General features: G+C 40.9%; 1 protein-coding gene across 1 annotated transcript; it reads left to right on the forward strand.

Annotated features, from left to right (window-relative positions):
* The first annotated feature begins 10,867 nt into the window (after positions 1–10,867).
* Positions 10,868–12,085, forward strand: LOC129759102 (uncharacterized). Its single transcript, XM_055756524.1, has 2 exons — positions 10,868–10,950; positions 11,017–12,085. Exons 1-2 carry the CDS (start codon positions 10,868–10,870, stop codon positions 12,083–12,085), a joined length of 1,152 nt encoding a protein of 383 aa, XP_055612499.1.
* The last annotated feature ends 15,889 nt before the right edge of the window (positions 12,086–27,974 follow it).

The following is a 27,974-nucleotide window of genomic DNA, read 5'->3' on the forward strand; positions in this document are numbered from 1 at the left end:
TTTGGCAAATCATGAAAATGGTAAACAAGATACTCTTGATTGATTTTTTCACCGAATGCGATGGATATATTCATCCGAGATGTAGATGAAACTACTTATTTTTCTTATTGAAGATACTATTATTAAAATCATTCTACTTTCAAATCTCAGTTATTATAACAAAAGGCTGAAAGGTTGTGAGATCATTGGAAGCAACCGTTGAGAAAATTTCGAGTGTCGTCTTGTTGTCAGGTCAAGTCTAATGCAGTTGGCCAGTAAGTTGCCTCCTGAGTCGATGTCTGTGAATTCGAGCCCAAGAGTAAATATCGAACACAGTTGTACCGGATAAGTTTTTCAATAACTGTCTGTCAACTGCACAGTTGATACAAAGTCGCGAATGACATATTTAAAGATGGTGAAACAACTATAATCGAAACAAAAAAAAAAATAGTCGGTAGATCATCAACAGACCAGATGTATACTGTAGCGGTGTGCTCTGAAACACACACAACTGTACGATGTCATTAGCAGTACCTGCTCATCATAACAACCTTGAGCATGACGCAAACTGTCAGATGCAGGAGCGAGAAAAAGGGATTCAGTTTTGGGCATTGGCCTGCTAAAAAGAATAAAGCTTGCTCTCCACTCTTATACCGTATTTGTTTATGCCGAGTGTTGCACTAGTGTTGCACTGGTGCACCACTAGGTGCTGTCAAACTGTTTGTTTATTCGGACGGTGTTGCACTGGTTTTGACCTGTCGGAGTTCTGCTTACGGACGGTGGCCCACCGATAATTTTGCCAGTGTTGCGAGAGAGCGTGTGAGTGAGTGAGATAGCAATACACTGGCGACGATTTGTGTTTGTTTTTATCGGGTACGGTGGAACACTCCACGAGTGGAGAAAACAAATACAGTATTACACAAATTTCCATAACAATGACAGCTAATCGGAGTGAAATTGGAGTGAAGGCTATTGTTTTCTTTGTTTAACACATGATAAAACATATATCGAGCATAACCGATAAACAGTGTTTTTGTCGACATTTTGTTCGTGGCCTTATAAGCTGCTCACAAATTTGCTCAACCGTCCGTATCGGAATCATTTACTGTCGAAATAACTACAGAAAAACTGGAAAACAAATAAACACGATACTCAATCCTAAACTTCTTACAAAACATAAACTTAAGACGCCCGCACAATAGCACGTCAGACGTCGTGTCGCGTCACCTGTCAACGTTGTCGTTGAGTACTAAAACACTGACGCAATGCACCAGACGATTTTTGCATCTTAATGCAGCGTCAAAAGTCATAGTCATAGAAACCGAAAGGTTGTTTTGGTTTGCTGCTTTCGTCCCATTTTCTGATTTGTTGTCGCGAAACGAGACCGAATTAAATTTCTACGGAATTTTCGCTGGTTGAAGGACGGCTGCTGCCCCACGGAAGACTTTGTGAAATTTATTCAAAATTGAGAGATACAACAGTTAAGGTGTTTGAAACAGTGCTGAAATACTGATTTATTTTTAAAAATACAAACATACTGTTTTTTCTTGGTTTTCCATAAAATCGGCTGTCGAATTGATGCATCTCCTGTACCCTTTCAGTTGCGGTAGGATCTGGTATCAGGTACCAGAATGGAAGTAGGCTTAATAGCGGCGCGTTATCTAAACATACGGGAAAATGGTGCCTAGCCTTTTTTAATCCAAGATTTCATCATTTACCTCAGAAACTTAGTTGTACGGAAGGAATTATAGTCCGACCACTATCCTGCGCTACTGGAACTAGGTGTGCGTGCCGAAATGGTGACCCAGTATCTGAAGTGCAACTATTATCGAGCCAACTGGTCTGAATTCCAGCGTCAATTCGAAGCCAATATCAACATCGACCGGCCCTTGGAACCTCAAGAAGGTGTGCAGCACAAGCTGGAATCCCTCCGGCAAGCTATCGTGGTAGCGCCGAGGGTTTGCAATAGAGTGAGAATTCTTAACATTTGGAACGGTAATGATTAAAATTCCGTGACTGCTTCACAAATTGTAACGATTGGTACATTTTCTCTCTTCCTCTCTCTGAGCACTGGTTTCTCCCATTTTAACTCAAACCATCTAAATTTTCCTCACAAGTTGCCACAAATTTTCACTATTTCATTGACATATCTTCTAATTTATCTCAGTCCCTCGGGTAGCGAGCCTCAGGACAGTTCCGGTTGAGCGAGTTCAGAAGAAGACCTCTCTCCAAATCGATAACACCACTATGAATTTTACCCGATTGAGAAACATCTACCAGCGCGCCAGTTATGTCGAAAAATTTATCTAGGATTATCCAATAGAGGATTGGATACATTAAAAATAGGAATTTTCAGCAAAAACTAAGACAATTCCCCCCCACCCCCTCTCTCCTGGAAGTTAACTAAAATCCTTAAAATAAATCTAAACCAGTGCCTTCTTTAGTCTCGTCGTGGGGTTCTTTTAATATCCCCCCTAGAGAAAATGAACGTCAGTTTGTGTTGTCTCACAATTTAGGGCAAAACATCGTCAGTCCACGTAAAATAGCTGTTAGTGAGGGTGTGTCCTTGATTGAAAGATCAAGCTGAGTCGAAAATAACAGCGGATGAGTTGATGGCTTTTATGAAAATGATGAAGTATATGAAGGCCCCTGGCTAACAAACAACTCAATGTAGAGAATAATGATAAATAAATGAGAATTGAAATGAATTAATATGAATACCTCAGTATATAGCGGTAGAGGACGAAATTTTGAGAATATTGAAAGTGTAATAGGTAACAATAAGTTTATTGAAATAAAAAAATTAGTAATCTTATTCGTGATTGACGTTATTTATGGTTGACACCTTATCAACCGTGCGTAGCTCTCTTTCAATCAAAGAAACGCTTCAAAATGACAGCAAACATTAATGAGCAAATCTTGACTCTGGACGAGCGTCTCGAGTCTTCCTGAATGGTGCCTGTTCCGAACCATATTCCATCGTGGCCGGTGTTCCCCAAGGAAGTATCCTAGGACCCGTTCTGTACAATATCTACACTGCCGTCATCTCACCACACCCTGGTGAAGGTATGTTGTCCCAGTTTGCTGATGTCACAGCAATTATGAACAAGGGTCGTATTATCCGAACATTAGCACGCAGTTTACAGGAAGGGCTCGACGCTCTGGCGCAATATTATAACAACTGGAAAATTGTAATCAAGACCCAAACCATCTTGTTTCCACACTTGAGATAACCCAAACTCATCCCAGCAAATAACGTAAAAAGTCGGCTTGGCAACTCCGCTATCGATTGGTCCTCCGAAGTGACATATCTAGTCCTCACGCTTGATAGCCACCTGATATTTAAATCCCACGTTGATAAAACACCCAGGTGGGAAATCCGTCTTTCCAGTAAGCTACTCTGGGTCCATAGGTGCAATTGGTTGACTCTAGATACTACATATGTACCCCTACGCCATAAAATCCACCTGGGGCCTTTGGTCATAAATCCCATCCGGACCTGCATCGAAGGTGGGAGATGGGAGATGGGAGTCCAAGTCCGCGCTGGGGCGCTTAACGGCAATACTCAGTTACAAAACTCCTGCCTCTTGTTACGATTCAAGACTAAGGACCTCTCCCCTGACGCTTCGAGGTCCGGCCTTTACTCGTATATCGATGCTAGCTTGGTTTCCACGACTATTGTGCGATCCGCCTCTACTCGAGACCACTGCAAGAGACCAATATGACTTATGACAACTTATTAGCGACATCTCGAACGGAGAGGCACATTCAACGATTTCGCTATTTCTGCATGCGTGTAGTTTGGACTTTCACGACGCATGTACAAAATTCTGATTCGTAGCTCCTATTTCTTGGACGTCATTTTGAAAACTAAAGATCTTATGTCAATAGCCAAATAGAAGCATCATTTTTTATATAAATGATTAGAAAAAATACGGAGAATTTAAGTTGACCACTCCGAACACTCTTCAAACGCCAATCACGTGGATAACTATCGCCCTCCTATAACTCTTCTTATCTGTTCAGGCAAAATAATGGAGAAACTAGTAAATGGTTGGCTACAAGCTCTTCTGGATCAAGAGATCCGTCTCGATCCAAGGCAATATGCCTTCCTCCTGGACGAATCCCTTAATGAAAACCGGCATATCGAGGTTCTCTCTCTCAATCTAGCCAAAGCGTTCGATAAAGTCGACCAAACTACTATCATCAATAACCTCATCAGCTGGGACTTGAAAAGGAACATGATCCAATACATACGAAGCTTCCTCTCCAACCGATCGACACAAGTACATATTTATGGCTAATGGCGATCTAGCCCCAGACCCATTCAAACCGGGTTTCCTCAACTCACCCCAAGTAACATCTACATCCTTATCTATGCTGATGACATCCTCCCTTCTTCCATCTCTCCGTTTGACCGTTTGGCTCGTAAAAGACTCCAAACAGCCCTCAATAGTATTGCCGCCTGGGCTCCTTCAGCGGGTTTTCATTTCTCCCCTACAAAATCAAAATTGGTTCCCCTTAGCCCAAACCTTAAATACTCGACCGATTCCAGTAGTGCACTATTTAGAAAACTAGTGTCGTATCCATCAACCTCAACTTTTCCTGACAGCCGTGCCTATTGGTTTTCAGAAACGCCAGACAACTCATTCCTAAAACGTGGTGTTTATTTGTTCTTTCCACTTCTGTTTCCTCGCTCTACAAGCCGCCTTGAGAACGCAACATCTCTCAAACACGTCACTTCTAAAACTGATTTCAAAGCCCTGCGTAGCAGCAACCCAGTAAGCGCGTCCTCTCAAAAATCGACAGAGCATGCAAAAAATTGAGAGTTGAGTCACCGAACTTAGAATAAAACGGTTAATTTCGGCGACGCAAGAATTCTCATTCGGTTTGTCCTGCCGAGATACCTAGAGGCAGCGTTGCCAGATTGAAAACCGCTCAAGTCCGTAGATTTTATGAAAATCGAAAAATGTACTGATTTCGGCAAAATAAAGCTTGATGACCTTTTTTTTTTTTTTTGGTCGTCAGGTAGAATTTTCAGTTATCCGCAGAATCCCTTGAATTTTCTCGATAATCCGTAGAAAATCCGTAAGAAATGCTAAAAATCCGTAGATTTCGAGCATCGATCCGTAGCTCCGTAGAAATGCTGAAAATCCGTAGAACTACGGAGAAATCCGTAGATCTGGCAAGGCTGCCTAGAGGCAACGAACACGAATGCGTACATGCGAAATCAGTTTGAATCGTACTCTCGTACGGTGTGGTCGCATTTATCTCCGAGCTTTTTATATGCGTGCTTTCAATCGTAGCAGTCGACTTCGCTCGCAGGCAGGCAGACACGCGTCTCGAAGAGAAACATACAATCACGATTCGCGTTGTTTTCGTGTGTTTCTCTGGAGGGCGTGTCTTAGATTATTTTGTGGCACTCACTCAAGGCACGCGTATGGTGTGTTCCTCTCTACCGATACGATGATGCAAAATCGCAAGAGAGATCGTTACGATCCCTCTGTCGATTTGAGTTACCTCTCTGCCGATTCATGTTTACTGGGAAGCAGCATTGTATCGCATTCTCTCGATTCGTCAAGTTCGTCGTTTTCTCTCTTTCTCTCTTTATCTCTCGCTTGCTTTGATGACGCCACTCTTCTATTTGACAGTATAAAGTTCTCACAGAACGTTTGCCGATAAACGCATGTAATACACTGGAATAAATCTTCATCTATTTTCTATCAGATATTCAATTTATTTTATTCTAACAGCTTATTCCCTACAACTAGGTATCAAGATAGATGATAAACTAAGTTTAAAATGTCATTTGAACCTAGTTCGTAAAGCTACCCTCAACAAAATTAACATCCTCCGCATCCTTAGCAATAAAACCAGCCTAGCCTATCGTGAACCTCTCTATCGTTTTGTTCATGGTTGTTGGTTGCTACCAGCCTCCCTGTACGGTTTGGGTTTTATCAGTAGAGCTGGAGAAACTCTTTTCAAAATACATTAACCCCTGTATAATAAGTGCATACGAACCATTGGATACACTTTAGGACCAGTCCTGGCTTAAAGTGGCCAAATTCCTTATCTCTCAACACCTGTTTTCGAAGCCTTGGGTGGCTCTGAAAACGCCTGCATTGTATCCCGTACCAATCTCTTACTCCAAGAGCTGACTGGCTCTCGTCTCCCTCCTATTTGCCTTTGAAAAACTACAAGATACAAACAAAGTGAAAGCACCTCCCTAAGTTGTGCTACTTCACTTTCGATCTTTTGTTGAACAAAAATACTGCTCTCATGTTCATATTTTCACAGATGGATCCAAAACCGATGATCATCGAGTGGGATGTTAGAATTCATGATGGCTCCAACAACCGAAGTCTTGCTCTGCCTGTCGACTGTTCCGTGGTTAGTGCCGAGGCCTACGCCATACTTAAGGCTTTACGAAACTTGAGTCCAGACGTTGGTTCCCACTTTATCTTCACCGATTCTACCAGCGTTCTTTATGCGGCCCTTGCCGGCAACTGAAATCAGCCCTGGTTATCGAGCATCTCAGACGAGGCTCTTTCGAAGAAGGTTAGCCTGGTATGGATTCCTGGACATGCAGATATAACGGAGTTCGATACAGAACAATAAACTCCGCGAGATTTAAAAACAGCACCCTTAGATGGGTAGATCGTCCCAACCCCAGGGAACGCCGAACTCTAACACGGCTACGCATTGGGCACACTCCCCAAGAAACACAGATAAAGCTAACTAGCATTTGGATGTTTTATTATGGTTTTATCATATGGTTTTTGCCGTTGCCCAAAACATGATATCAAGATCGTCATCGGGGATTTCAATGCTCAGGTCGGCCAGGAGGAGGAATTCAAACCGACAATTGGAAGGTTCAGTGCGCACCAGCTGACCAACTAAAACGGCCTCAGATTTATTGATTTCGCCGCCTCCAAACGAATGGGCGTACGTAGTACCTTTTTTCAGTACCGCTTCCCACACAAGTACACCTGGAGATCACCGTACCAAACTCAATCACAGATCGACCACGTTTTGATCGACAGCCGGCACTTCTCGGACATCATCGACGTCAGATCCTATCGGGGCGCCAACATCGAGTCGGACCATTATCTGGTGATGGTGAAGATGCGCCCAAAACTCTCCGTAGTAAACAACACGCGAAACCGGCGCCCGCCTCGGTTAAATATCGCGCGACTGAAGCAACCTGAGGTCGCGGCAGACTACGCGCAATCGGTCGAAGCAGCGCTGCCGGCAGAAGGCGAGCTTGACGAAGCCCCTCTCGAGGACTGTTGGGATACCATCAAAACAGCCATCAACAGTGCTGCGGAGAACGTCATCGGTTATGTGGAGCGATCTCGACGGAACGACTGGTTCGACGAGGAGTGTAGGAGGGTGATGGACGAAGAAAATGCCGCGCGGGCGGCAGTAGTGCAAAGAGGCACCCGTCGAAATGTGGAAAATCACCGACAGCGGAAGAGGCAGCGAGTCCGACTTTTCCAGGAGAAAAAGCGCCGCCTGGAGGAGGAGGAGCTCGAGGAGCTGGAGCAGCTGCATCGTTCCCAAGAAACACGGAAGTTCTATCAGAAACTCAACGCATCCCGCAAAGGCTTCGTGCCGCAAGTCGAAATGTGCCGGGATAAGGACGGGGGTATCCTGACGGACAATCGTGAGGTGATCAAAAGGTGGAAGCAGCACTTCGATGAACACCTGAACGGCGCACATGCATGAGATCAAGACTGTGGGGGAAGGTACATCGCCGGCGTAGCCAACGACGAAGAGGAGCCACTCCCAACGATGAGTGAAGTTAAGGAAGCCATTCGCCAGCTGAATAGAAACAAGTCGGCTGGGAAGGATGGCATCGCAGCTGAACTCATCAAAATGGGCCCGGACAGGTTGGCCGATTGCCTACACCGGTTGATAGTCCGGATCTGGGACATAGAACAGCTACCAGAGGAGTGGAAGGAGGGGGTAATATGCTCCATCTACAAGAAGGGCGACAAATTGGACTGCGAGAACTACCGAGCGATCACTGTCCTCAATGCCGCCTACAAAGTGTTGTCCCGAATCCTACTCCGCCGCCTAACGCCACAAGCAAACAGATTCGTGGGAAGTCATCAGGCCGGCTTCATGGAGGGACGGTCAACGACGGACTAGATATTCACATTACGGCAAATCCTCCAAAAATGCCGGGAACACCAAGTCCCTACGCACCATCTATTCATCGACTTCAAAGCCGCATACGACACGATCGACCGTAACGAGCTATGGAAAATCATGGACGAGAACGGCTTTTTCGGGAAGCTGATCAGACTGATCAATGCGACGATGGATGGAACGCAGTGCTGTGTGCGGATTTCGGGTGAATTGTCGAGTTCATTCGAATCGTGCAGGGGGCTTCGACAAGGTGATGGTCTATCCTGCATGATGTTCAACGTGGCGCTAGAAGGTGTTATTCGACGAGCGATGGGCGAAATGCGGGGCACGATTTTCAACAGATCCAGTCAACTTATCTGCTTTGCCGATGACATTGATATAGTCGGCAGATCATCTGCGGCGATGGAGGAGATCTACCGCAAACTGAAACGCGAAGCAGTAAGGATTGGGTTAATGATTAATACGTCCAAGACGAAGTACATGCTGGCCTGCGGATACGAGACCGACCGAACCCGCTTGTCCAGTAATAACAAGGTCACGATCGACGGCGACGAGCTGGAGATAGACGAAGACTTTGTCTATCTCGGCTCACTGGTGACCGCAGACAATGACACCAGCCGTGAGATCCGGAGGCGAATTATCAACGGAAGTCGTGCCTACTATGGACTCCACAAGCAACTGCGGTCGAGAAGACTTAGCCCTCGTACGAAGTGTAACCTGTATACGACGCTCATTAGACCGGTTGTTCTCTAAGGGCACGAGACATGGATATTGCTCGAGGAGGACCTGCGTACACTCGGAGTATTCGAGCGACGAGTGTTAAGAACCATCTTTGGCGGCGTACAGGAGGACGGAGTGTGGAGGCGAAGGATGAACCACGAGCTCGCGCGATTCTACGGCGAACCCAGTATCCAGAAGGTGGTTAAGGCTGGCCAGATACGCTGGGCGGGACATGTTGCGAGAATGCCGGGCGACTGTCCTGCAAAACGGGTGTTCGCTACGAATCCGGTAGGAACAAGACGAGCGGGGGCGCAACGAGCGAGGTGGTTAGACCAAGTGGAGCGTGATCTGGCGAACTTGGGGTGCCCAAGAAATTGAAGAACGGTTGCTATGAACCGAGTGAATTTTAGGAATTATGTTCGTCAAGTTATGTCGTGAGACGGAATTCTATGTAAATAAAAAATAATCATATGGTTTTTGGCACCTTTCACCTTATACCCCGTATTGTGAGAGTTTCAAGCGATTTTCATTAATGCATAGTTTTGAAAAGAAAGGCGAAAGCCGCCATCTTGGATTAATGATGGCTTCATATATCGAAATTCGATTTCTTCTAGTTATTTCTTCCACCCAATATTCATTTTGTGAGAATGTCATTTGATTTTCAGTGATAAAAGTTATTTTAATGTTCAGAAGAATCCGCCATTTTGGATTTGAAGATGGGGTCGAACAGAAAAAAATCGTCTTTTTCTAGTTTAGCCCTTTCACCCAATACCCATATAGTGGTGGTGGTTTAATGCCATTTTTTGTCATTTACAGTATTTAAAGTTGAGCGGAAGCCGCCATCTTGAATTTCTAGATGGCGTCACACAACTAAACTTGACTTCAACTCATGGTTTATTCCACGGGTCATTCACGACCAATCATTCAAAATGTCTGTCCTCATTTACTCTACTAATGATAAACAACTCAGATATGAGGAACTCATCCTAAATACGCGTGTAATTGGTTGGTTTGCGAGAGAAACAAATTTTAGCTTTTTATGTGGTCATCATTAAACCATTATAAAATTAATAAGCCATTTATCTGACCATAAAAAAGCTACTAAGCATTGAATTGACTAGCGCCATGTTGGTTGCAAAATCGAAGGGCACATAATGACGCCATGTTGATGGATTCACAATGCAAGTATTTAAATATATATATTTTTTTCAGGCCCATTCTTCATCAGTTCCATCATGATTGATCATCAGATTTGTCGAGGCGCATTTATTTTAAGATACTATTTCATACACATTTTGCCTGAAATCTTGACTGGCAGTAAAAAAGATGCTCATTATATGGTTAAAACATTGGTGTTTTGGCTATTGATTTTACCAGATCATATCTCACTAATGCAATCATCATTCATCAACCATCATGGTTGCTGGAAGAAATTAAAAAAAAAAACTTCGAGAACATACAGAATCGAAAAAAAAAATAAAAGCTTTTTTAAAGCTTTGGTGACCAACATTGATGACCAACATTGATGACCAACATTGATGACCAACAATGATTGGTCATAATGACGTTTCTAGAATAGGGCCTGATAGGCTCATTTTGGCTTTATTAGAATCCAGGTGATGTTATAGAATGCGCTTTAGCTTTTTATGAAGATTAACGCTATAGCTCTAACGAAATTTTGCTGACCATAGCAAAGCTAAAAGTGTTACTTGGGTAGTGTGCATCAAAATGATTCAACTTAGGTCGAACTTCAAACTACTTACTTTATAGCCCTTCAAAGATCTGCTCTCGAATTCAGTTTTCATTGTTTTCTAGAAGAACTACCAAACTAAAACAATCTTTCAAAGCCAAAATTTAGATATCCACCAGACCGTTGAATATTTCCTACCCAATTATTTTTGGCAGCCAAATTTAGAAACAAATTGCCTTCCACAATTTTCCTAATGATAGGCGGTTCAATGTTTTCTAACATTTTTGGCGGAGCTGATTCGAATGCGTCATTACATTGGCGACCATGCTTAGTTCGGCAGTTCTTGGACAGCTCATTTGGAGCACTTTTCTCATCGGAATGGTGATTTCTGGGGACCAACAATGGCCGTCGGTATTTTTTGATGCTATTTTTCTTTCAACTAATTCAATTTAACTGATGAATTTTATTCCTAGAAATGAAAAAGTTGATTGCGCAACACGGGAGATCAGATGCCGCCTGTTGGAGTGGGACAATGTGCAGCCTCAGAAAACCGAGAAGCATTTGCTCGTAGCTGGTCCGCTTAACGTCTCCGTGATTCAGATTTCGCAAAATGTGATGGACTGTATGATCTTAGCAGCCACCCGGTTGAACGTGATCGATTTCGATGCCCCATTCTACCGGCGATCAAACCGGATGGCAGTGCTTCAAATTGAGGACTGTCTGCCGCTAGGAATCTTCAACGTTGTATCAGATCAACTTATTCCGAAAATCACTTCTCTGGAACCAGATGATGCAGCTATCGAATGGCCTCCGCACTTCAAATCCATGGAACAACTGTCGTTTCAAAACATCCTAGCGCTAAACGTGAGCATGAGTGAGCTCAACGAATACGACAAACTGATTCGATTTCATGCCATTAACGTGGGTTTGCATCTCAATGATTCAAAAACTCCAGTAACCTTAAGATCGTTACGAATCATTGAACTTCAGAGCTGTGCTCTTCGGAAGATCGATTTCAGTCACTGGAGTCTTCCGGAGCTACGAGAACTAACGTTCGATCAAAATTTGTTCACTGAGTTGCCTCTGATAAAACATTTTAAACGCCTGGAAATGCTTAAAATTACAAACGCTTTGATCCAATCGGTGAATATGGATTCATTCGAAGGACTCAGTCACCTTAAAACAATTGACCTCACCGGAAATCAAATCCTGACCGTATCTTTGAACAGAGTCATCACCCTGCCAGCGCTCAACGTTTTGAGGTTGCAGATCAATCGAATCGAAACCTTCCCACCGCCAAACCTGCTCAAGATGCCCAGGTTGACAGAAATCGTGTTGTTCAGAAACGGTCTCTCAAACTTGGAGCTTTCCCACTGGGATAAACTGAAAATAATCTATTTCAGCCAAAATCCTCTCGACTGTAGTTGGCTGAAGAAGAACGGGGGAAAACTTGAGTCGAAGTTGGAATACTATGAAAGCATCGTGAGGGCGGCGTGTTACCAACCCATTTTTATGCGGTTCGCTTTGAAGCCCATCCAATAACGCTTTGATTGAAACAGTTTTTACGTATACTCATTGAATAAATAATAAAAATATTGATAATAAATTTTAATCGTCGATTTTTTTTTTTATTCGAGTATCATAGTATTGAGACGTTATTTACAAATTGTAAATTACAATATGGTGTTATTATTATTTATTGTACATGATCAGATCACATATTCATCCTAATTTAAGGATTTTTCTTCCGAATGCATCCCTCGCAACGTCAAAATCAAAATGTTCGGAGTAGCGGTTGAATGTCTTGATTACACCAATAAGTGCTTTGTTAGCCCCATAATTGTTCAAACGAAGAGGGACGTAGAGTTGGAAATCACGTCACGATTTCTCAAACCACGTGGTCGTATGTTGAGTTGAAGACCTTCCAGCAGTGCGGGACAATCAGTTCTGGATGAAAGCAAATCAGCTACGATAGAGGCTCGTGCGGCGGTCCTGCGGGCTTGCAGCGTGTCGATGTCGATTAAGCCACAGCTGTTCTCGTAGTTGGGAAGTCGTAACGGGTCTTGCCAGCTCAGATGTCGACGGACGAATCTCACAAAGCGCCGTTGGATAGCGTCAATACGCTCGGAGGCGGTTTGGTAATAAAGGCACCAGATAGCATAGGCGTATTCGATGTAATTGAATGTGAATCTTGAAATCCATCCGTTTGTCAAGAAAGACACCAAGATCTTTCACGTGCTCAACTCGAGCAATAGCCTAATCGCCGAGAAAATACACTGCATTTGATGGAATCCGCTTACGGGAAAAAGAAATTGCTGCGAATTTACTACGATTCCAGGGCAGACAATTGATATTGCATCAGGAGGCGAAGAGGTTGAACTGGTCCTGCAGGAACTCCAGGTCGTCTGCGTAAGTAGATTTTGGTCCATCGAGGAGCAACAGCACGTCGTTGAAATAAATCAAGAATAGTATTGGTCCTAAATGGCTCCCTTGAGGCACTCCAGAGGTGGCGAAAAACTGGTTAGCGAAGGATTCTGCCATTCGGACAACAAGTTTCCGACCTAACAGGTAGCTGCGAAACCATTCCAGCAGAGACCCACAAAACCAATGCGATCGAGATTGGCAATAGCTATTTCATAGTTCACATTGTCGAAAGCGGCTGACAGGTCGGTGTAGATGGCGTATGTTTGGAATCCTGAAGCAAAACTGTCTTGCACCTTCGACGTAAACGCCAGCAGGTTTGTGGTCGTAGAGCGCTTAGACATAAAGCCATGTTGATCATAAGAAAAATATGGTTTGAAGTACGAGAAGATAGGGTCTAAACCAACTAGCTCAAATATTTAGCTTGGCAATAGCGCTTAAGGCAGAAATACCGCGATAGTTGTTGACATTCCTCCTGTCGCCTTTCTCGTAGACCGGAAACATGTAGGCTTCTTTCCATATAGAGGAGAACGTAGACGTGTTGAGCGATGATTGGAAGATTCGTTTTATAGGTGTTAGCATATGTGATATGCAGCGCTTAAAAAAAGTGGCTGGTATACCGTCCGGTTCTGCAGAAAAACTGTGATTCAGATTCACGGAAGCCTTAAAGATGGTATCATCGTCGACTGCAAAATTATCAAATGAAGTGCTCAAATGAGGGACGTTGCTTGTTGCACTATTTGACTGCTTCGAGGATATTGAGCCAGAGTCGAAAATACTACGGAATTTCTGTGCGAAGAGATTACAGATTTCACGGTCTGATATCGGCGACGTATCATCCAAGAACATGTATGATGGTAAGCCGGATTCCTTCCGTTGATCCTTGATGTGCCAGAAGGATTTAGGTTTGGTTTTAAAACCACGCTGAATCCGGATTAGGTAGCTCTGATAGCAACGCGTGCTTAATATTTTATAGGCTGAGTTAAGTTCGCGATACTGATTTTTGGCCCGAAGAGTCTTGTGCCTGGTGTAATAACGGAGGGCTTTATTCTTCAGCGTTTTCATTTGCCGCAACTTTTTCGTGACCCAAGGTGCTCGTAGATTTGAGACTGCAGAGCGTTTCGGCACATGGCAATCGATAATGTAGTTGACAATGTGAGTGAACTTAACAGCAGCAGCGTTTGGATCAGAAGGGTACAGTTCAGATTCCCAGTTGATGGTGTCCAGAGTTTGAAAAATCGCAGAAAATCGGCACTTTTAAAGTTGTGGAAGAAAGATGCCTCTGCTGCTCTTCGGCCTTCAGCCGACCTTTGCCAGTGGCGCTGATTGGTTGGTAGTATTGATGGCTCCGCCTTTGGTTGTTGATCGCCCCACGCCTGTGGTGCTTCCTGGGGACTACCAGGGGCTGCCGATTCTTTCCTCGGCTGATCGGTTCGCGTGCCACTGCCCGAAATTGCCGCGCCGGAAAGATTATCGGTTAATCCTTTAAAGTGGTTGAAGATGAGGAAAAAAAAGAGCCCTGAGGAAGCAAAAAACGCTTTTAAAGTGTTGGCCTACGTGTTGAATTCGTACAACTTACCGAACTTACCGAAATTTGGTTAGTGCGAGATGGTTGGTGCACTGCAGGGTGGTGCTTACCATTTTTTTCTCCAACAAATTCTGCGGCACACGGTCCTGGATCCTGAAGACACGCTTCACGTCCGACCACAACTATACTTTTTCACGAAATGGCGGATCTGTTCCGCTTGGCCGGTTTGACAACTCCTGTTGCACGTTGCGTTTGCTTTCCTCGTTTTTGGGTGCGCCTAACTTGTTATTGCACGCTCGGTGCATTTTAACCGATGTTGGTTTCATATTAACAATAAGCTAATTTAAATCAGCATGGGGGTGGGTTTTTTTTTGTGTTACTATTGCCAATCGCTCGTATCGTATTATATTTTAAGACTGATAATGTAACTGTAAACTTAAATGCAACCAGCCTTTTGCATCCTTGCGCTAAAACGCTGCTTGTCAAAGACAATTTTTGCTATCCACAGTACTCAGCATCAGCGCAAATGCTCTTTGATCAGTGATGTGAACAGTATTTGCCTTGTTTCTTCGGTTTATCTGAAAGGCCTTCATCGTCACTGGATTCGAGCCTTTTAGTGTACAACCGATCGCGAAGCTAACTGCGGGGCGAAATGTTTATTAACCGGATGAATTTCGCAAGTTCGTTTTTGAAGGCCGGTCACAGTACACGCGAAATACGAAGCGATTCAACACTGAAAAAAAACCTTTGGTGTTTTGCAAAAATTAATCACACGTGAAAAACTCTTTGCAAATTAGTTTGTAAAATCAAAATGTGAGCGGGGGATACGTATCGCGCAAAAACAATTCGCGTTAATTCCGAAAAACCACGTTAATTCTGGAAAACCGCATAAAATGACCTTGCGCATTCTAGGATCTTGAAATCAAGATCGCAGGGGGTATGAGGAGGAATCTAAAATGAATTCACGGTGCCAGGACGTCATTTCGTAATCTAAAACGGTGGCTTCTGCCCAACTTCCACATGCTTTAAATGACTGAAAATAACATGAACAGTATAGGCACTGACCACACTGACATGACACTTAGAACAAAAATTTAACCATTTTCTGTCTAATTTTTTGTTGTCAGATTTTACAGGTTCGCAATACCGACGGCAGGTGGCGAACCTGAAAAATTTGACAAAAAATGCCCTGTAGAAAAAATGGTCTTGTTTAGCCCGATTTTATCGTAAAATTGCGATTTTTATTTTTAAAGTTGGTTGGCATTTCCTAACTGGGATAGCATTTTTTCAAATCGATCGATGCGCACTCTGGAATCGATATTGCGTACTGATGGGATGGGGTCATTTTTGAATTTCTTAAACCCTGGGGTCTTAAAAGCTACGTTTTGGTCCAAAACTCATCCATGAATTTTTGAAGAATTTTTAAGTAACGTTTACATGAGTAAATTTGAACTTTAAGGTTTGTATGGGAAAATTGAATATATTGTAATGAAAAATCAACATCATTTTTGTTTCTTCTGTGGAACCGAGCCTGCTAATGGTTTTTGTGCCAATTTATAAATTTCATCAAGAAAACTTTCCACTGAACAACTTTGTCGAATATCATAACATCGTATCTGTTTAGACAAAAAAGTTATTAGCTGTTTAACAGGTGTATGTCTTTTTGGATTGATAAACCATGAATTCAATTGACACCACTGCTTCTGCCCCACGAAGTATGGCATGAAAAGTGGTCTTGCAATACTTTGCTAGGCAGCCAGCAGTGGTTTCAATTGAATTTCTTGTTTATCAATGCCAAAAGACATACACCTGTTAAAGAGCTAATAACTATTTTGTCTAAAAAGAAACGAAGTTATGATATTCGACAAAGTTGTTTAGCGGAAAGTTTCCTTGATGAAATTTATAAATTGGCACAAAAACCATTAGCAGGCTCGGTTCCACAGAAGAAACAAAAATGATGTTGATTTTTCAGTACAAAATATTCAATTTTCCCATACAAATTAAAAGCTCAAACTTACTCATGTAAACGTTACTTAAAAATTCTGCAAAAATTCATGGATGAGTTTTGAACCAAAACAAAGCTTTTAAGACCCCAGGGTTTGAGAAATTCAAAAATGACCCCAAATCGACTCAGTCTACTGTGTTATATTTCTGTCAGAGTTCTATCATTGTATTGTCAATTGTTGTTCTTATTTTGTAATTTTTTATGTGTCGAATTTTTGTAATGGTTTGTTTAGAAATTTACATTTTATTGTCAAAATATTTTCATAGTTTTGTCTTAACGTACGTACGAGGTACGAGAAATGGTTCTTTGAATTTTTGGTACCCCTGCTTTCTTCCAGTGAAGAAAAATAAAGTGGGGAGGGGCACTTTAAAAAAAATCAGCATAACTCGAAAACTACTCAATCCAATGGAATCAAATTTAGTGTGGGAAGGTATTTCATAACCAGAAATATTTCTATGATATCATGATCATCATATCTATCAACATGACATCATGATACGTTATCAAACTGCTTGATTTCTTCATAAACATTAATTAGTAAGATGCAAAATGACAAAACATAGATGTTGGGCTGAATTTGAATCATAATAACACGCTTCAAATTCAAAAATACTGATGTTTTTAAATAGTCAAACACTTTTTCTCTAATTTCAAGTCAAAGATGGCAGCACTATCTTGCAATTCAACTGAATTGATGCCCATTTTCGAATATCTGGGATTAACTCAGGTGTGTTGGATGATTTTGGTCAAGAAATAAGAACTTGGAAATTCTAAGATCACAAAATCAAAAAAATAGAATTTCATCAAGGTCACTAAAATTTAATTTCTTGGACCGATAATCAGAATAATTTTGTACTTTCCAATGGAGCTTACGTTGTTCAGACGAGTAGCAGTATTTTTGGTATGATTTGAAATTGAATCGGAAGTTGAGATGAGCAGGAATTTCGGTGGTGATATTTTCTTGTACTGGTGACTTTTTGCAAATCCGGAAAAGCTTTCTGCAGCGTGAACTCCAACAAAACTGTGTTGGAAAATTCACCTCGAAATGATGAATATGGGCCTAAATAAAGCTGGAAAATCAATTTGATCATTGATTGAATCATTTACACAGGTAAGTGGTACTTTTCTTATTTCGCATTTTTTTTTTCATTCATATTTTCGGTCCTCAACGCCAATTGCTTCATCTAGAAAAGTAAACTTAGGCTTAATTTATCCATTGAACAGTTTAAAACAAGTTGTAGAAGGGAATTTTGAAGATTTTCAATCATCCATATTTTAACAATCAACATAATTTTACCACCTATCATAATGTTTTCATAGTTTTATCATATGTTTGTCAGATTTTTGTGGTTTTATTGTATTTTTTTTAATCATTATTATTTTGTATGTCATATTTTTATTTTTTTTTATCAAATATTTATCCTAATTTTAGTTGTGTCAAGTTTTTGTCATTTGATTGTCATAAAATAATATTTCAGCCAATCAATCGCAGGCAAGTGATCGATTGTTTGATCGAAAACTGGTCATAAGCTTAGCAAGACTGATTTGCGATGATTTTGATGATTTTTTTCAGTCTTTTCCAAAATTTTCGATAGAATCTGAGGGCTTCACAGCTTGGAATGCATGCCATTCCTACACATGGTTTGACAAACCATTTCATATTCCCCAAATTTTTCTGTATAAATTGATATCTCCGTCTCGTCAACACTTTGGACATCCCAAACAGTGGAAAAAGGGTCAGTCGGAAGCGTTTTGTAATCAAACTGGCAATAGGTTTCATCGTCGATGATAACGCATATTGAATTTTTGCACAGCAGTTGATCATAGAATTTACGAGTTCTCGGTTTGACAGAAGCACCTTGTTTTTGACTCCATTTCGGCTTCATCTGCTTCTTATATGTCTTAAAACTCAATCCTACCTTGGCACGATGCACAGTGCTGATAGGGGATTCCGCTTTCTAGCCACATTCGGATCTGAGGCAGTCTATCTACTAGGGGAAGCACGTATGATTTTTTGGACCAAAGTTTTGTCCACCGGACTCGTTTTCCGCCCAGATTTTTTTTTCTTGTCCATGTAGCTGCGTTCCTTTTTATACTTCCGAATCGAATTTGGGACCCTTCTTATCCCTACTTATATGTTGGGGATCATTACATCATTTGTGCTCGATATTTTTGTGCTTTTCCTTGAAAATGATTCTAATTTTCACGAAGATTATAAAAACTTGAGCTCACGATACACGGAGTTCCAAGTCAAATTATAAACAACAACACAAAGTAGAAATCAGCTTTTTAAACGTCATCTGGAGTGAGCAGGGTTGAATCCTGCTTAAAGATATTGGGACACCCTATTCACTGATTTTTCACCAAACTTTAAGAAAATTCAAAGGAAAGAAACTATTCCTTCTAATTTATGTTTTTCGCAAACTGAAGCAAGTTCGGGAAAACTCAGCATTAGAGTTCACTTGGTATTAGTAACTTGAAATAAAAATGAGGGCCTAATTCATGTAGGTATGTTTTGCAATTTTCAAATTTTTTTCAATTAATATTTAAACTATGAATTTCGAATCGTCGTAAAATTGGAAAAATCAAGAGTTTTTTTTTTGTTCTGTGTAATTTTTTATGCTTGCCGGAATCATTTCATTTCGCGCACCTCTAAATCTTCCCGGAACGACAGGTGTTTCGGTCACGTTGCGGCTCGTTTGCTCGTTCCCGGTGGCAATTGAATTATATTCTTTTTCGAATGCGAAAAAAATAATACAGTAGCAACAGCCTCCCGGCAGTGAATGACCAAAGATGAAACGGACGCCAGTTTGAAAAATATGGCCTCCCTCACGCTCTCACTTTTCCCAGTAAATTTCAAGCACGTCGGGACGCCTGAGGCAAGGTAACACAGAAACCAAATGAACCTAAACCATTTCATCCCGGCGAATCTTTCGCCGTGACTCCACCAATCCAATAAATATTATTAATAGCCAGCGTAAAGGTAAATTAACGTGAAATGTGAGTCAACTGGTATGGCGGTGCTTCCGAATGTTGCATTCGAAAAAAATACCATTGAAGACACCTTTTTGTGGGTGAGTGGAAATTGAGGGAAAACCCCAAAAAATTCTGTTCACTTTTTCTTGCCTAGTCAATTCCGGAGATTTATCGGTCGGCAATTCGAATGAGTTTCGTAGGGAAAAAAAAACTGACGAAGTCTCGCGTTGATTTTTGTGTCAATTGATGGTCGCGGCGAATGGTCCCAAATTTAGATGCGATTCAACTTTCTGCATGATCCCAAAAATGAAAAGATATGATAAATGGAAACCTTTGATATGGACCCAAGCTCTCGTAAACAACGATAAAGATTAATTTTTGAGACTAATTGAACAATTAGTTTCGCTGCGAATGAGAACGAGATGAAGATTTGTCATTTTTTGGGATTATTTCAGGACAGTGATTGACACTTTTAAGAATTTTTTCCTTACCTTGTTACCATTTGTAGAAGGTAACAATTATGATTATTGGAACTTTAATTTTAAAGAGCAACTACTAAAATTGATTGATACGCAAAACATATCTCTCAAATAAGTACACTTGTTCTTAATATTAGTAGTAATAGTTTTCCCGCTAGACGCTATTAAATAACTGACGATAATAACAGTACCCGTAACAATAATGATAGTAATGGCAAGAACAAAAAAAATAGAGGTAAGGGGCCGTTCACTAATTACGTAAGCATAATTTTGGAGATTTTTAACCCCCCCCCTGGTAAGACAAAGTAAGATTTTTCAAAACCCCCCCTCCCCCCCTTGTAAGATCTTACGTTTTTTATTCTTTGAGAAATTAACATGCTTTTTTTCAAAAATAGCTTGAAAATATCAAATATTTATTTAGTAAAATTTAATGACTGCATTTGAAAAGCACAATGAATATACAAAACAACAGATGAAAAGATTACAGAAAACATTCTTTAAGACAAAGCATGTGCACAATAATCTTAAATAAATTTTCACAATCGAATAAAAAAAAAATCTAAATTCTGATGAAAAAAAAGAGTGAAAGATCATGTTAGCACATACATGTTTTTGACCTGAAAATCATAAAATTTCAAATAAAAATCATTCTCTACTGGTAGAATTGGTGCAAAAATGTTTAAACACATTTACGTTGTCAACTAATCTAAAAGCTCGGACTCATTTCAGCGCTAAGCGATAAAGTTGATGGATGTTTTTGGTAAACCGTTTGTCGAATTTTCAGTTGGTAGTGTCTATCACTGAAAAAAACTGTCTAGAAATTCATTCTCTAAAGCGCTTAATAATGATTTTTTTCCACTTTCCGTTTTGTTTCTATAAATTTCTCAATTGAAGAAAAAATTATGATGAGATGCGAAAAGTGACGTTTTTTTTAAATAATATTGTGGTATGTTGGTTTGAATTGGTTCTGTATGGATTTTATAGAATCAGCATTTTTTTTATTCATTCAAAGACATTAAAACATAAATATTATAACATCTAAAATAACCAACAATTAAGTAGTGGAAAAAACCTGGAGAATACGGTTTCGTATAGGCGTTACGATTTATCAATGTAAAATTTCTTACGTAAGATTTTTGGAAACTCCCCCTACCCCCCTAGTAAGATATCGTAAGCAAATGTGAAACCCCCCCACTCCCCCTATGTGCTTATGTAATTAGTGAACGGCCCCTAAAAACACATCTCGTAAATGGTTTTGCGCATTTCTGTTGCTAAAGGAAAAAAAATGTCTCACCAAGCTTAAGACAATAAATTAGATTATAATCACTAACACCGGGATGCCATTGCGTTGTCGAACTGTAAGAGAAAGATAGATACAGGATGTTACTGTACTCTTCGCTTCTTCTGCTTGTATACAGTTTTAATCATTTTCAAAATACGATCTTCTATAATACCGGCATGTTATTTTGAAAGAAAAGATGCTAGTGTCGGATCATTAGGACTGAATAAATTCTCCAAAAAAAAATCTGTCCCATTGCTGCACTACGGAGCATCTCCATGCAAACTGGTGGCCAAAAATATATCTCCGCCAATTGAAGTCCTAGAGGGTTACTGTCTTCGGCGAAGTTGCTCGGGATGCCGAATAAAGGGTGATACGGTCAAAATTTGGTCAAGGGAAAACGAGTGTAAATCGGTGAAATCTTTTATTTTAAAAATCAAATTAAATTTCTTTTTCAAGTTTAATTAGTATAAAATTCAGGAAAAATATTCAGTTAGGCTTCCGCTTTTCCAAATCCGAATTGCCGGGCCTTACGCTTAACCCCTGCCATCAGATTTTGTACAGCCACCTTGTCCACCTTCTTCGCCGCAGAAAGCCAGTTTGCCTTGAACTGCTAGTCGTCCTTAGCAGTTTTTTTTGGTCTTCTTTAGGTTCCGCTTGACAATAGCCCAGTATTTCTCAATTGGGCGGCTTTTTACCGTAATGGCAAGATGCCAAATCCGGCCAAAACAGTACGGAACAACCGTGTTTCTTCAGGAAAGGCAGCAGACGTTTATTCAAACACTCTTTCACGTAAATTTCTTGGTTCACAGTCCCGGAAGCTATGAAAATGCTGCTTTTCAAGCCACAGGTACAGATGGCTTGCCAAACCAAATATTTTTTCGCGAACTTTGACAGTTTCAAGTGCTTGAAAATATCTGCTACCTTTCCCCTTCCTTTTGCCGTATAAAACTCCTGTCCCGGAAGCTGCTTGTAGTCGGCTTTGACGTAGGTTTCGTCGTCCATTACCACGCAGTCAAACTTCGTCAGCATCGTCGTGTACAGCCTCCGGGATCGCGCTTTGGCCGTCGTATTTTGTTTATCATCGCGATTTGGAGTCACTACCTTCTTGTAAGTCGATAGTCTGGCTCGTTTTTTGACTCGATGCATGTTTGTAGACGATACACCCAGCTTATTTGCGACAAAGAGAGGTTAGGGTTTCGCTTGAAACTACCGGCAACTCTCTTTGTCGTCTCAGCGGCTTCCGGTTTTCGATTTCCCCCCGATCCAGACTTCCTGGCTGTCGACAAACGTTCCTCAAACACTTTAATTACATTTGTAACGGTTGATTTGGCAACTTTTAGCGATTTTGCCAGCTTTGCGTGCGAGTAGCTCGGATTTCGCGATGCACGAGCAAAATTTTGATACGCTGCTCTTCTTCCTTGGACGGCATTTGGACAACTGAAGAGTGAATTCCAAAATCAAAATAGGAACAACATTCTACACACACACACCTTCAAAATGAGGGGTGTTCAGGTTTTTTAAATGCAAAATTGGAAGAAATACGTCAAGTTGATATTTACCGTATCACCCTGTAGCATCTGACCACCCCCCCCCCCCCCCCCCCCGCGCAGATCTGACCGCCTCCACCAATTCTATTCATTTTCTATATCTTCATCAAGATAAAAAATCATCATCCAGTTGTTCAACATCATCCATTAATTCATCTAGTGCATTCCTTTCAGTGTTCAAATTTTCAGAGCTGTCGATAACTTCGAATATTGCTGATCCACTCTTTTTTCTATTTCTGCGATAGCTGATTTGGGCTCCCGTAGGGTACCACTGTAAAAAAAAATTACAGTATTCAAGAAAAAAATGAGCATTGTTCTACATAAGGATTATTTATCGACTGAAATTAAATCGGATGAACAAGCGGAAAACATTGAAAGATGATTTAATAAAAAGTTGTCAAACAAACATGTATACCAAATATTATTATCGGATTATCTATTGTTTACAAAACAAAAAATTGTGTTTGCCTTGAACTTGGTCAATCAGCAGTCAAAATCACGGAAAAATGAATAATAAAAAAAACCTGTTTGCGATGGGGTCAACCAGCTGACAAATTCACGAAAAAAAAAATGAAAACCTGTAGTTGTTTAAATAAGTTTAGAGTTCGACGACACGGTAGCGATCATTCATTGAATGTTGGATTTCGTGCTATGTTTTGCAGTCGGAGTTATCCGTATAAAGTTTAACTGAAAAGCGGTTAGCGTGTAGAAAACCGTCAGATTTTATACTGATTTGACAGATCGCACAAATTTCGCAGTTATGAGTGCGCAGTCCAATTTTTTGCTATGCGAATGGTATTATTTCCTATAATAGACTATTCACCGTACACAACTCCTTTTTTCAACTTCTCATATACGATTTGTTACATTTTAACGTCAACATAATTGAATTCGACCAGCATATAAAGTATCAAAGACGCATTTATCGCATCAAAAATCTTCGTCATGCCAAATTAGTTAATACTCAGGCTATGGAAAAATGTGTTTTCAATAATGTAGATTTTTTTTTTTGTTTTGTCTGGGATTTTAACGCTCGTAATTAATTCAATCTCAATGAATACTAAGAATAATAATATTTCATTCCGATGACTTCATGTTTTGTCCTATCTTGCAAAATAATGATTGCAATAATGAACTTTTCAATGAAATTAGTAAGTAAGAGTGAATTTTTTAACTGTGTTTACTGCTCCGGCTAGCCTACCGCACGGAAGGCTACCGTCGCGCGATTAGAAATTTTCCCAGTAACCGCAATACTAAAAGTGATTTTACAACAGCTGGATATTCAAGTGATACATTCTTTCACATTCTACTCCCTAGATTTATTGAACTTATAAAACGATCAGATGAGTCTATAGCTCGAATAAAGACGTCATGTAGATTATCAACTCGTGACCTTTTCCTAGCATGATGGGTACGACATTTTTTTTAGTAGTTTATGTTGGCACTCTGCTGCTTCTTCAGCTAACATGCCAAGAGGAACCGGTGCATGGATTATTATGCTTGTTTGCGGTGCACCTTTTGCCACGCATTGTAAAAATGTTGTGCTACGTACTTCAACTTTTTAAATAAAAATTCTTCTTTGGAAAGATCAATATTATATTTCGCCTTCAAATGCTTTTGTTGCATTGACTATTTGAGATACTTTTGGGTCAAAAAGTAAGACTATGCTCCTATGTTCCAAATTATTGTAGTATCTTGCCCTTCCGTACCCGTCTTACATCAAGACTCAGGCCTAGGCTTTGACTGACTAGAGTTAGAGAAGTTAGATGTGTTTTAGAAGGCAAGCACGAAAGACGTATTTCCTCCGTGACGGCACACTACGATTCTGCACTGGCGACGAGAATCAAAATGGCTCACCAACTGGGTAAGTAATGGTCTGTAGAGGAAGAATAATATAGAGAAAGAGAGAGTTGAAGTTATCGAAATGGTTCAGTCGCTTTAATGCGAAAAATCTGTTGCATGAAACTATTCTGCTTGAAGCAGGTATAAGCATACGAAATAGACCAGTCGCTTAAATGCAGATTGAGATAAGTACTGGTCTATTCTGCGAAAGAGCAGGACAGCGTAGAATCGTTTGAATGCGGTCAGCCGGAAAAATAGTTCTGGCTGGTAGTTGATCGTACATTCGATGTATGGGAAGAAAATGAAAGATGAAGCTTTCCATTTTCTACCAAACATGTTGGTTTGGGTGAAAGTGTATGGTGCTATATACGTACAGAAGTACTCTTGTCTTCTATGCTAGAGATTATGGGGAGAGAAAAAAAAGAAATAACGAAGCAGTGTTACAGTATGAGTGAGAGGTTGATTAAAATTGAGGAAGAAAAGGTTTTCTCTGGCTCATTCAATAAAAATGCGATTTCCTGGTATACATTTTGCCACCAGCTAGGTTTGTTCCCTATTCTCTCGCTCATACTCGAATAATTGATGAGAAAGTTAGGAATCTCAAAAGTGATATAAGTTCATGTTTGTTTTTCAGATTTGATTCGGTCTCTCGGTTTGCATTTGCAAGCATTTGACTATGCGGCTCACACGGATGACGTCGGTATCGAGTGGCGCTAGTGCGTGAAGGCATTTGACACTATGATTCGTGCCAGCCGCATTGATGATGACGAATGGAAGAAGGACTTGCTGCTGCATTATGCTGGGTCCAGCGTTCAGCAATTGTTTGATACGTCGCCTGACTTACCTGGAAGTAGTATGCGTGTCCCACTTGCGAATGTTGATGTGTATTTCCCGAACATTTCTTGTTACGAGGAAACTGTGGCTAAATTGAACGGATTCTTTCTTCCTAGAGAAAATTCTACATACGAACGGCACTTGTTTCGTCAAATAAAACAAAAAGTTGACGAATGTATTGATTCGTTTACCGTTCGCTTGCGTGTTCAGGCCGAGAAATGTGGCTTTGGAGATAAGATCGAAGAGAACATCAAGGACCAACAAATTGAAAACTGCCAATCGTCGGCTCTGCGCAGAGATTTTCTCAAAAGAGATGATGTGGATCTTCAAGGAGTTTTGAGAATGGCCAAAGTTTTTGAAACTGTAGCAGTGCAAGAAAAATCGTTCACCAAAGCTGACGTGATGAAGCCGCAAATTACCGAAGTAAACAAGATTGAGGTCAAGCCATCTTACGGTGGCGGTAAGAGAGCTCTTTTGTCTAATTCGATGCGATTGGAATATCATCGGTGTAGTATTTTGGCCATATTGCTCGAGATGAAAGTTGCCCAGCTCGTCGCAAATCATGCAAGAAGTGTGGGAGAAGTGACCACTATGCTAAGAAGTGCCGCAAGCGGGATCAACTGAAAGCAGCATCTACTCGGGACATACCAGGTGTCCCCGGTTGTGGTTGTACCCAAAGAAGATGATGTGCGTATTTGTGTCGAAATGCGTGAGGCAAACGAAGCTCTTGAGAGGGAAAATTATCCTCTGCCAACGATTGAGGATTTTTTACCCGATCTTGCCAAGGCAAAAGCTTTTGCAGACTCGATGTGGAAAACGCTTTCCACCAGGTGGGTTATAATTTAATTAAAATTTTAGCTGACAGTGGTAGTCTTTCGATCGGAATGAAGAATGGTTTGTTTTGTAACAAGCAGAGATTAAGGTTATATTTTCCAGCTGTCAGTTTGAAAAGACCTGTTAATAAAGACGATTATTTTTCTCGAGAATTGATGTAGTAAACTTTATTCTAGGTGGAAATATCACAGAGATCAAGAGAAATAACTACTTTCATCATACGTCGAGGGCTATTCAGGTACACTCGCTTGATGTTTGGCATCAGCTGTGCCCCTGAACTGTTCCAGAAAATTATGGAACAGGTTTTAGGTGGATGCGAAGGCTGTGTGAAGTTTGTTGATAACGTGATAGTTTACGGATCCGATATACTGGAACATAATACGCGGTTGGAGAAAGTACGTTGTAAGTTACAGGATATGAACGTTAAATTGAACAATTCCAAATGCGTTTATGGTGTGACGGAGTTGAAATTTCTGGGACATATTTTATCTTCTAATGGGATTCGACCAGACACAGATAAGTTGGAGTCTATTCGCAATTTTCGAGAGCCATGTTCCAAAGAAGAAACCCGAAGTTTTTTTAGGATTAGTCAATTATGTGGGAAAATTTATACCCAATTTTACGACACTAACTGACCCACTTCGACAGCTTATAAAACAACAGAGTAAGTTTGTTTGGAACCAAATGCACCAGGCAGCTTTCGATAATCTGAAGAGTTACATGACGAATTATACGACTCTAGGATATTTTGACATTGAAGACCGTACTCAGCTCGTAGCTGACGTCAGCCCGGTTGGCCTCGGGGCTGTCCTCATACAGATTAACGGCCAAGGCCCTAGAATAATTTTATACGCCAGTCGAAGTTTAACGGAAGTGGAAAAACGTTACGCTCAAATAGAGAAAGAAGCCTTAGCTCTGGTTTGGGTGGTGAAATGCTTCCACTTTTATTTGTATGGGTGATCATTTGAATTAATCACCGACCATGAACCACTACACCCATAGAAGAGGTTGCAAAAATCCAATGCCTATTTAGCAAATCTCTGTGCCGATAATGCGCTGAAATGTGCACTGTGCCGAAGATGATATGTTTGAAAAACCGTAACTGGCATAAGGACTCGGCTCCCAACTAAAATTATGCATGACCACTACATTGAAGCGAAACAAGAAAAACATTTTATGGGATTTCCTTCCTATTGGATAATTCATCCCAGAAACAAGAAAATAAAAATATAAAATACAGCGCCCGTAGGGAGAGTCGAACTCCAACCACCAACTAGATCGTCTTGCCAGTCCGACATCCTAACCAGTGTACTATTTGAGCTCCATGCAGGACGAGGGATATTTGTCATAGGCTTTCTGCCGCCGAACAATCACAAAAAAAACGCACGACGGTGGCTTCCCGGCGTTTGGCCGCCTTTCAAGGTAGTCCTTTGTCTTGCGATGGTAACGGGAAAGGGAACGGGAGTGAAGACAAAGGGAAACCCATTGAATGAGAACTGTGCTTTGCTTACTGCCTGCTATTACATACACACGCTACATAAACACAGCTGCTAAAGCCGGGCAGCTTTGCCAGTGAATTGAAGGAATGTTTTTGTTGTTGCTTTTGCTACATACAAACGCACAGCTTAGCCGTGGTTGTTTGCCGGTTGATTGAATTGAAGCAATGTTTTTTTTGTTGCTTTT

This window comes from Uranotaenia lowii, chromosome 1, assembly GCF_029784155.1.
Source record: "Uranotaenia lowii strain MFRU-FL chromosome 1, ASM2978415v1, whole genome shotgun sequence".
Lineage (NCBI taxonomy): Eukaryota > Metazoa > Arthropoda > Insecta > Diptera > Culicidae > Uranotaenia > Uranotaenia lowii.

Coding starts and splice junctions, on each gene's coding strand:
- LOC129759102 (XM_055756524.1), top strand. CDS start 10,868: ATGCTTAGTTCGGCAGTTCTTGGACAGCTCATTTGGAGCACTTTTCTC. Junction 10,951..11,016: donor TCTGGGGACCAACAATGGCC/GTCGGTATTTTT, acceptor TTTTATTCCTAG/AAATGAAAAAGTTGATTGCG.